At 44.5% G+C, this 10,615-nt stretch overlaps 1 protein-coding gene across 1 annotated transcript; it reads right to left on the bottom strand.

Annotated features, from left to right (window-relative positions):
* Window positions 1–729: 729 nt before the first annotated feature.
* LOC122178972 (inverted formin-2-like) lies at window positions 730–10,612 on the bottom strand. The gene is made up of 13 exons (XM_042869567.1): window positions 10,354–10,612; window positions 9,361–9,506; window positions 9,213–9,274; window positions 8,499–8,601; window positions 8,327–8,412; window positions 7,614–7,714; window positions 6,331–6,401; window positions 6,099–6,206; window positions 5,410–5,480; window positions 4,714–4,834; window positions 4,039–4,207; window positions 2,512–2,670; window positions 730–1,478 (listed from the first exon to the last, which is right to left on the bottom strand). The coding sequence occupies exons 1-13, from the start codon at window positions 10,610–10,612 to the stop codon at window positions 730–732; spliced, it is 2,205 nt and encodes a 734-aa protein (XP_042725501.1).
* Window positions 10,613–10,615: the final 3 nt, after the last annotated feature.

Genomic DNA, 10,615 nt, shown 5'->3' with positions numbered 1-10,615 from the left:
GCTGCCTTCCGGAAGGCAAGTTTGGGAACCACTGTTCTGGGAAAACACCTCTGTTTTGTGCCTTGGTTTTAGCTAGGGGAAGGTGCGTGCTTGAAACATAAATACTTAAAGCCCCAGGCAATGCTGGGACTACAAAAGTAAGGTTCTCCATGGTAGATAGTTAGCCCAGGGTCTCTCTCTCTGTAGTGAGTATTCAGACTCTCCTTTACTTTCTGCTCTGCCTTCTTTGGCAGTATAAACATTCAACACTAATAAGGAGATCTCTCCAATACTTTCCTGCCCATCTGCTGCATAAAACAAGCTTTGGACAGCATACTGTATCTTTAAGTGCTGCTGTTTGCTGGCTTTATGCATTTATAAGTAGCTGAAAGGGGTGATTGCTGATTAAGTATCCACTATTAACTGCTCTTAATCACAGCTCTGGAGTCTAATGGAGCTCTTGTTTGCACATAATTGTGCCTCATAGCTGTCTTTAGCATGCTTGACAGATGTGCTTATTGCCATCTTTACTATGCACAATGGGCTTTTAATTATTTATTCATCTTTACCCATTTATAAACTACTTATAAATGTCAAAAGAATGAATGATGCTTATGTTTTTCTTTTTACATCTTTTTCAGGTTAGAAAAATAATAGCTCCATTAAACACAGGGACAAAGGGCTTTCTAGGGATAGCATCAGACCTTGGAGGAAACAACACCTACAAATGTACTAGGAGGTCCCCCCCATTTAACTCAGTGCCCGAGGGCTATATAGGCTACCTGAGTAGCTTTTGCTGTGCCTCTTCTTCTTTCTCCGTTTCCCAGATGTCCTCTGCTTTTCCCTGTCAGTGTGTGTTTCCCCTGGAGGCAGTGTTGCTGAACAAGAAGAGTCGGTGGCTGGCTCCTCCGAAAAGGATTTCTCTTGGGAAGTGTCCAACAGCGAGTCTGTACCAGGGTCTTCATTTTCCTTTGCCATCTCTTTCAACTCTGCCTGATGTGCACCATCACAGGGAGTGGATGGAGTGCTGGGATTGCCTCTATTCTGGCTTAGCTGGATGTCCTGAGCTGGCCTGCAGCTCTCCAAACTGCATTTGTTGTCTTGCTCTTCAGAGATGGACCCATTGAGCTGTTCTCTTAGAGCAGCACCAGAGCTGCTGCTGACAAATGTTATATTGGCACCTATGTTATCAGCAGAGAAGGAAATGGCACCACTACTCAGGCCTGGCTGGAGGCTTGCCATCCCTGCACCCTGCCCATCTCCATCAGCTTCCACTAAGTTTACCAAAGGGCCTTCTGTCCTAGACCCTGGTGGCAAATTTCCTTCAGCATTATTTTCAGGTAATGCCTGGTTTGGAGCTGAGACATCTCCAACATCTCTACCCATCTCTGGTAGGGCAGCGGCCAAGGACAGAGTGCTTTCTGAGGGATGACCGTTGTTTTGCTTGGCTTTATCATCCATCTGCTGACCTCCTGCTTGCGGATCCTCAATGCTCTTTCCTTCAAACAAAAAGCATGAGATCAGCCATATATGCAGAGTTGCATCCAAGATCAACCATGGTGTTTCTGGTATTGGGAGAGACTACAGGCTTGCTGCTGCCTACAGTGGTTGCACTGCCCCTAAAGCAGCCATGGTGATGGGTTGATGGTTGGACTAGATTATTTGAGTGGTCTTTTCCAACCTTAATGATCCTGTGATTCTACATAGGCAGTACCCTTTCATCCTACAGCTAAGGAAGAGCGTCTTCATTAGCATTCCCATCTCCCTTCCCAGTGCCCCATGTGGTCACTCCAGTGGGACTCCGAGGCTCTACATTAGCAAAAGGCATGTTTTCAGCAGGTGCTCTGGTGTCCATGGTTGATGCCCATGAAAGTCTTTGGACTTGCAAAGGGTATCTGAAAACCTATATCAAGAAGAGATCCTGAACCAGCTGGGAACACTGACTTGGTTGGCGCAAGCACTTAAAAATTTCTTGCTGGCCTTTCTAAAGCCACAAAGTCAGGCTTTACCACACACCAGTGCACTCGGACTGTAATTGTGTGTTGATATGCTCAGGTCACGAGCCAAAAAAAAAGGCTAAAACCATAGGCTATCTCCTAAAAAACACCTGGGTGAATGGGGTTCTTCTGCAGATAGGACTTTCTAGTCCTATTTTAAGTGCTGCCTTAGACTCCCAGATGTAGACAGAGGGTACAGCAGACTACAAGATGAAGATAAGCTATGCTAGTGAGATTTGATTGTATGGAGGGACAGGTGGGGATGACGTTAGAGCCCCACCAGAAGTTTCCTGTGGCTGAGCCATGGGCTGTGACTCTCAGACAGTTCATCAGTGCGGGCACAAGGCCACAAAGTCTGAGGCACACCTGGCTGTCAACACCTCAGGGCTTTTTGCTCCTGTCCACAACTCTGCTGCAGATCCTCCTTAATTAGGATGCCCCAAATGCTGGAAGGTTACTTGCTTGTGTGCTTGGCTCAGACTCAGAGACAGATGGGAAGAAATAGCTGCAGGTACAGTTGGGTATGTGTCCTTACCAGACCGGCTCTCCTCAGGGATCTCCGCAGGCAAGGCTTTAGGAGGTGCGTCTGACTCATGTCTGTTCTTCGTCTTTCTCAGTGTGAACCCTTTCCTTATGTCAGCCAGCAGTGCATCAATGACGCAAACATCCTCCTGCTTCACCAACCCCTTCTTAACTGGGATAGAGAGAGACAGGTGATAAATGTGCTCCTGAGAGAGGAAGGATGCAGACTGCACAGCAGTGCTATCACTTGGGGTTGGTACTGCTTCCCTGGTACAAACAGGGCATCTGCAAGACTTTTGACATGTCTGCAGCCTATGGTAAGCTGGAGCAAGCCTATTTCAGAGTAGGAAGAGACTTTTTAGGGGAAAGTCAAATGTCTGTTGTTAGGTTTAGGATTCAAAAAGTTTGTTTAGAAATTGAAATATCTGAAATAACTGAAAGGTTTCAGTTTTATTTTTGTCTCTCTCCTTCTCAGTCAGCAAAATTAAAATTAACTTCTCTGCCCAGCTGCCACTGTGAAAAGTCAGTTGCTATCTGTGGCCAATAAGATGCCTAAAAGCCTTTAGTCAGCCTGCACTTGGAAATTCAGAGAATAAATTACCTCTACTGGTCATTAAAGCAGGACCAGCAAAGAGCTTTCATCAGCTCTTCCAGTCCATTTGGGATGGCAAGTCCTCCATTTCTTTTGATGCCCTTTCAGATACTCACTGACTTTTCCATTTTCTCCCTTCTGTCTCTTCCCCTCTTCTTCTTCCAGCTGTTTCTTCCTCTTCTCTGCTTTTGCAGCTTGTTCCTTTCTGTCTTTGTTTTCCTGCAATTAAGGAACAGGGACATGAAAAGGTTGGCTAAAGATCTGCTAGGAGAACCAATGAAGAGAAAGACGATATGCAGATGGTTGCAAAGGCAGAAGAGAAATCCTCAGAATAAATAAAAGGAGCATAAGGAGGACTGTTTTGCCAAGAGAGTGAAAATGGTTTGTGCAGGACTTTGCCCAGACCCAGTAGGAAGTGGCAGCGGTCATTTGAATAACACAGCTACCCATGTGCATCTTCTCTCACTGACAGTCATCTGAGGCAAATGTGGAAGGTACTGAAGCCATACATTCTTTCAAACTAGTGGCCTTTTGACTATACATCCCCCTTCTGATCCTGTTTGTTCAAGTTGAAGAATTAAGTTTCATAATTCTGTTCTAAAATTTATGCACTCAGCTGTGAAGGCATTGGACTCGATGATACTTATGGGTTCCTTCCAACTTGGGATATTCCATGAGTCTATGAAAGCATCTCTGTGAATATGCAGCTGAAGTTGCACTGAAATCCCAAATCATCAGGGTCTGGGTCAGGCCGGGAGCACTGGCAGTACATGAGGATGAAGTGGAGCAGGGACCAGATACCCATTCACCAGGTGACCTCAAGCCAAGTATTATGAGAAGGGGTCCATAATCAGCAGCCTCCCCTCCGGACTCTGTGCCTGTCCCACCAAGGACTGTTGGAGTAGAAATACAAAGCACTATGATGTGTTCATCTCTGTGTGCAGTCACTAACCTTTAGGGCTCGGATGAAGAGATCTCTGAAAGTCTTCATGGTGCTAAATACATCCTCTAAGGACAACTTGCTTGGGTCCTCACAGAGATAGTTTGCAAGTTCTTCTCTCTTCCTGTCAATGGTTTCAAAATCTTCTTCCAGTTTTCTGGAAGCATCAATGCTATCCTGAAATGCATTCAGTATAGACAGTGAGACACCATCCAGAGGATAACAAGTGAAGTGTACATAAAGAAAAAGGATGTCAACATAAGAACTTGGAGCAGAGCTTTTGGGGTGGGAAAAAACAACACATGGCTCCTGGTGACTGTGTTGTGCCACTATGCAGGGGTGGCTTTAGCAACACACAAAAAGCTCAGTGCAGAGTTTCATCCCAAGAGAAGGGGTTTACTTTGGCGACCTGCACAGAGAGTGAACACATCGACTCAGACATAGTGAGGAGAGGCAGAGTAGGGAGAGCCATTGAAGCAAGCCTTTAAGAAAGCCTCACTGAAGGTAGGTGGGTTTGGGGCAAACAGACACCACTGAGTTCTGTGGCATTACAGCCTGTTTCCAAATCTGAGAGTGCATCTTGTGGTAATATTTTTCACCCCCTTGTGAGCGTCCTCAGCTACATGCAGCATGCTGGCTTTGTATGTGTAAGGTGGAAGCTATAAGGGAACTCCAAGACTGACCTGGATAGGTTTCTCATACTGCTGTTTCACATCGTCATTTGCTGATGAGACCTTTTGCTGGAGCTCCAGCAGCTTTTTTAAATTGGCACTGGATTCTGAGCGTATAATATCAAGATTAATTCTGAAATCACACAGATGCCCCGTATTAGTTCTCATTACTGTATCATGCTCTTACAAAAGAGATGGCAAGGCCTAGCAGGTTTGGTTGTCCCTCTACTTCCCATGTGAGCTTGAGCCCTCAACCCTGTACAGGCTGAACTCATGAAAAAGTTCAGCACTTATGGAAAGATGCTCAGTCCCACTGCAGCATCATGCATTGAGTAGGTGAGCACCCAGAAAGTCCACCCAGGGTTATCTGCACCCACATTGCTCAGCATTTGCTCAGTTTCCCTGGTCAAAGGCACTTTAGAAGCTCCTGCTACTGCAAATGCGGTGCAGATTGTGGAAGGGCCCATAAGGCAGTATTAAATAAATGCACTGCAAATGTCAGACCTCAGTAGTACCAGCTGTAGAAGAACTATAATATATTAAATAGGTGTAAGCACTCATCAACCAAACCTTTTGGTTAAAGATAAGTAACATGCCATCTTATTAACATGCTGTGCCAGCTGTGGGTATCCTAATTTCTGATACACTGTTGACATGCATGGGATTTATTTTTGTTTTTCATTTGAAGGAAGTGACACACAATCTTACCCTGCTGCTTTTGAAACGTATTCAAGGTCCTCCGGCAGTTCCAGTAGGTCTGTGTGGCTGTTTTCTACTTCCTGAAGCAGAAAAGAGAAATAAGCACTGTTTACTGAGTGGTGCAAGCTGGGAGAGGAGGCAGTACTCAGGACAACTGCACTATGCCCCTCATCTGGCCTCCTTTCTGCAGAGCTTAACCATGTGTAACTGATGAATGAGAGTGGCAGAGCAGAATATGAAGAAAAAGAAACAACAAACAGTAATGCATGGAATAAGAAAGTCATAGGGACATAGTGGGGAGTTTGAAAAGCTCAAACACAGCCTGGTGGAGAAGCGAGTGGCCACGAAAAGGCAGAAAGGATGAATGGGTACAGAGCAGCCAGGATGGCTTTGGTGGCCACAAACTCTGTGGTTTGCAGCTGATGAGCAGAGACTGTGGAAATATGAACAAAGGAAGTTGCAGCAACTGCGGGGAAAGATGCTGGAGGAAAGCAGGACAAAACTAAAAGGAGTTCCCTGAGAGCTGAGTAGTGCCCACAGGCATTCACCACCAGCCTAAGAGAGCCAATGCTTTTAACTTGTGGCTAGATGGGGAGGATAATGAATAAGAGTGCATTACATTAACTGAATCTAGAGAAGGAGGAATGGTTCACTAAGGTAAAAAGCCTCCCTTTCCTTTCTGCCCAGGACTGTAGTACCTCCAGGATATGGTGGAGCAGCGTAATGCGGGTTTGGTTTGCTTTGGTTTCTGTTAGTTTGAGTAAAGTGCTGATTTTAAACCCATCAGCATCGCCTGTGTGACTTCCCTACAAGATAAAAAAAAAAAACAACAAACAGATGTAACTCTTCTGTCCAAATTACAGCCTTAGATGTGAAGATCATACACACATTCTGTAGATGGGTGGAGGGCAAGCCAAACAAAGTCCTTACGTAGTTCAGAAAGTTTCCAACTTTGAGAATCAGTTTACAAAAGAGAGGCAGACGGTGACTGGTCAGAAGATCTGAAAAACATAAACGGCTTTTAAGCAAAAGCCTCAGATAAACCAGAACATTTTCTAAACTGGATAAAAAGAGGGATTCTGAATTCCAGCAAACCAAATCTGATTTTTCAGGTTTGCGGCCCAATGGCCCAACCTGCAGAGAAACTGATTCTAAGTAGATTCAATCCCAGTAGCTGGCCTTAATGAAAGTTTCTGCTCACTTGTATTTCTTTCTTTATTCACATCTGGTCTCTCATTCCTAATGGAAAACGATGTGGAGCTGGACTCTGATCAATTGGAAGTACCCAAATTTAACCTGCCGTGGGGTACGAGGGCTCCAGCTTTAATCCTGCAGATTCCATTCAGCTGTGCAGCAAAGCCAGTTCTGACAGTGCTCCAACTACCTGCCAGCTGCTAAAACCAGACACACTCCATCTTTTCCTGGTCTCGCATGGTGAAGGTGCTTATCAGGCATGAAGGGTACAGTCCCTGTCCTTGCCCTTACAACAAGGTGCTGCAGAGATATGCTTTCTGAAGCACTCAGGAACAGATTTAAAAGGAAAAGTTGGCTGCAGGGAATTTCTGGGGAGAGCTTTATCCCAGCAGGCAGCTGTAATTTCAGCTGGAGAAGCCTAGAGCAGGCGTTCTTTAAGACAAACAGTACTGACAAGAAGTGCTTTCAGCAGTGGGACCTGAGATTTCTGCCACAGAAAAAAAAAATAAAAATCTATTGCATAATTTCTCCGTGTATTCACAAACTTGAGCATCAGCAATTCAAAGCCCAAAATAACAAACTTTCTCTTCTGATTACTTTTGTAGGCAGGGAAAAAACTAAAGTATCACTGCTTTCTTGGGGAAGTTTAGGTATGCTTTTCTGGAAGCAGAGAAAATTGCTGTGTAAAGATCTTAACATAATGAATTAGCTCTAGATTCAGCTCTTTTGGAAATTCTGACAAGCTTCCAACACTTCATTGTCAAAAGTGGTTCAGAAGAACAAAGCTGCTGCAAAAGAAGAGGTCTGAGGCTGAGGGAAAATGGTCTCCAGTCATATTAAAGGCTTTGATAATCAGTGGAGATACCGAGAGCTGCATCCTGTACTCTGCAGCAAACCAGTGAAGAGGCTGCAGGAAAGCTGTGCTGCTGGTGAGACTCGCTGAATTGCTCTAGAGGGTTTATTGAGGCTTTACAGCTGACTGTCTTAAACAAGATCCAGAATTAAGGTCAGACGTTTACCTTCGCAGGCTTTCCGGATGGCTTCAGCTTTTGGTTGAATCATATCCAGAACAACAGTAGTCTCTTCACAGATCAGCATACATTCAATCCGTAGCTGATAGCTAAGGATGGAGATTGATTAAAAGCTTAAAGGCATTACAATCTTGGCCAACACATCAGCTCTCTTCCCACATCACCTCTAAGCCTGGCAACCCCATCGCCAACGCTGACAGCATTGCTGCCTTCCACATCCACATGAGATAAGTGCTTGTGGAGGGCTGCCACTTTAGACAGGGACCAGTCCTTAGCCACATGGTCCACCTTCTGCAACTCTCAGCATGAATATTAGGAAAGATTCTTCTGAGTAAGACTGGTTGCACATTAGAACAGGCTGCCCAGGTGGTGGAGTCACCGTCCCTGGAAGTCCACAAGAAGCATGGAGATGTGGCACTGAGGGGCACGGAAGGGATGGTTCGGGGTTGGACTAGGTAGTCTTAGTGGTCTTTTTCAACTTTAATGATTCTTTGATTATATACTTCAGAGGGAGAAGAGGTGCTGCAGAAGTGACACCCTTTCATGCAAGAAAAAGGGGAAGGGAGGGCTAAGGTGGAATTGGAGACTGACCAACTGTATCTGTTGGTGTTTGAGACCTATGAGACATATATATAAGCTTGAACTTCCCATAGAAAAACCGAGGAAAAGATTGGGTTGACATTCACGATGAGCATCCTTACCTGGGAATTTGAAGGAGGAGAAGATAAAACTGATCTGCATTTGCTAGCTTCGACTTCTCTTCTTTGAAGGCCTTCAGGTTTTCTATCTAATGAAAAATAAAGAATCAAGACTGCAGGACTTCACTGCACATTCAGCTCTTTGAATCAATGTGTGCAATTTTTCTCTCCTGACCTCATGTTTTTCAGGCAGCAGCTTCAACAGCTGCTTTAGAACCTCAACATCGAACTTGGTCCGATCTCCATTCTGGACCATGGCAGCCACCTCTTCATTGGAGCTGCAGAGAGAAGCACAGGTAGCAGTCACCGAAAGGTCCCCCTTCCACAACCACATGCTTCTGAGAGATGTACTTGCACAAGCGTTCTGTGCTTTCCCTATTGAAGGTCACAGAGATAGGAAAGATACATCCCAGTGATTAACTCAGAATTGGGACCTGGAAGATCCAGATTCAAGTACTTGCTATGCACAAAATTTGCTTCTGGCCCCGGTCAAATGACTTAAGACTAGGGATCAATGTTCCAACTCAGATGTCTGTCTCTGCATATGTGACTACCTTAAAATAAATGAATTCTTATCTTCCTTCTTGGTCCTTCTTTGAGGAAGAGTTTCACTTCCAGAGGCATTTCACAGCCAAAGCTACCCTAAGAGTCTGTGCTATAACTCCATCTGTAACATGGAGTTGTAGCACTTCATGAAAAAACACAGTTAAATACCCAAGCCTAATATTTTAGAGAGAGTATATGACAAGCTGTGAAGTAATCAGATTTTACAGCAACACAGACTACAGAAAGAGCATTGGCAAGAATAGATTTCTTGAGGACCTTACAGGCACTATGCATGACCTACTCAAAGTGTTGTCAACTGTCATGAAAATCAGCTATATCTTACCATTTAAACTGCTTCAAAAATATGTTCAAATTGAGACTTTTCTTGGAGTCCAAAAATGTGATCTTCATTAAAGAAAAAGAAGATATCACTTATTAGATGAGCTGTCTGCAGCAATCTTTACTCGAAAGAATGAGAGTGGCCCCCTCACCTCCTTCGGCTCTGCCTTCACTGGTGCGGCTGTTTTCTCCTTAGGGGTTGGTTGTGGAAAGCAAAACAGCTGCTCAATGCTTGTGTAGTTGGGCTCTATGGTTTCCTCGCTGCTGCTGCTCACTGAAGCCCACATCGAATGACTTTCTGAAAAAAAGACAAGGGATTAGGAGTGGCTGCAGAGCTGAAAGCTCCCAGCTTTTTTGGGTAGTTTGAGTTGCTAGAAGGGAAATTCCTCAGAAGGTGAATTAAATAAGAAGAGACATATTTTTGATTTTGTAATCAAGTCTCCCTGTGTTATGCTGGCAATAGGACTGCTTAAATAAATCCCTATTGCATTCTCTTAAGCATTGAATTAATCTCCACTGCACTTTCTTAAACCTCTTCTTTTCTTTAAAAAACAAAAAACATCACCTAAACGTGATGCAGGAAGCTCTACTGAAACAATTAAATGTCCCATGATTAAAAACATGCCTTATTTGGACTTTAACTATGCCTTGCTTGTTTGGGGCAAAACCGACCTTATTTGTCCTTGCTTCTTCTCATATTTCATGTTCCATTTTTGGATCCGCTAGGAGAGGGAAATGTGACCCAAAAATCAAGAAACAATTCAATACTTCTCATGTCTCACCAATTATTTCAATGTCCTTCCTGAACTACGAGCTGATTCTGATCCGTACTGCTACATATGACTTTTATGTACTTAGAGTCTGTTGAGAACTCAAGCTTAAGGCATGTCAAGGTGGATTAGGGCAATCTTCCCATTCTTCCCCCTTCTTCAATTTCAAACAATTTCTTTATAAATGAGCTATTCCAAGCTATTTCATTGGGATGGTTATTTTGTCAGTGATTCCATCCTGCTTCCATTTATTTAAGCTCAGCATGTAATGGAAATCAGGGAAGTTCTGTGTCTAAATGGAGTTAACTAAACCTGACAAATGGCAGTTTTTCCCCTCCTATAAAGTAGTTGTGACTTCATACTAGAAGCACCCACCTCTCACCACATTGGAGGGCAGCTTCTGCCAGTTTAGCTTCTTCATTCTCAGCGTTGGTGTCTTCACTGCCTTGTATGGAGGCCTGATGGAGCCGAGCGGGCAGCTGATCTGGGAGGCTACAACAGCTTCTATGTGATCTCCTGCCATACCAGGCAATGGTGGTGGAGGGGGTGGGATGCCCCCTGTACCAGACAATGGGGGTGGTGGTGGAATGCCCCCCATGCCAGGCAATGGAGGTGGAGGTGGGATTCCCCCCATGCC

Source organism: Lagopus leucura, unplaced genomic scaffold (assembly GCF_019238085.1).
Source record: "Lagopus leucura isolate 7727_CA_CO unplaced genomic scaffold, USGS_WTPT01 Super-Scaffold_1, whole genome shotgun sequence".
Classification (NCBI taxonomy): domain Eukaryota; kingdom Metazoa; phylum Chordata; class Aves; order Galliformes; family Phasianidae; genus Lagopus; species Lagopus leucura.
This window is presented reverse-complemented; position numbering and strand designations above follow the sequence as displayed.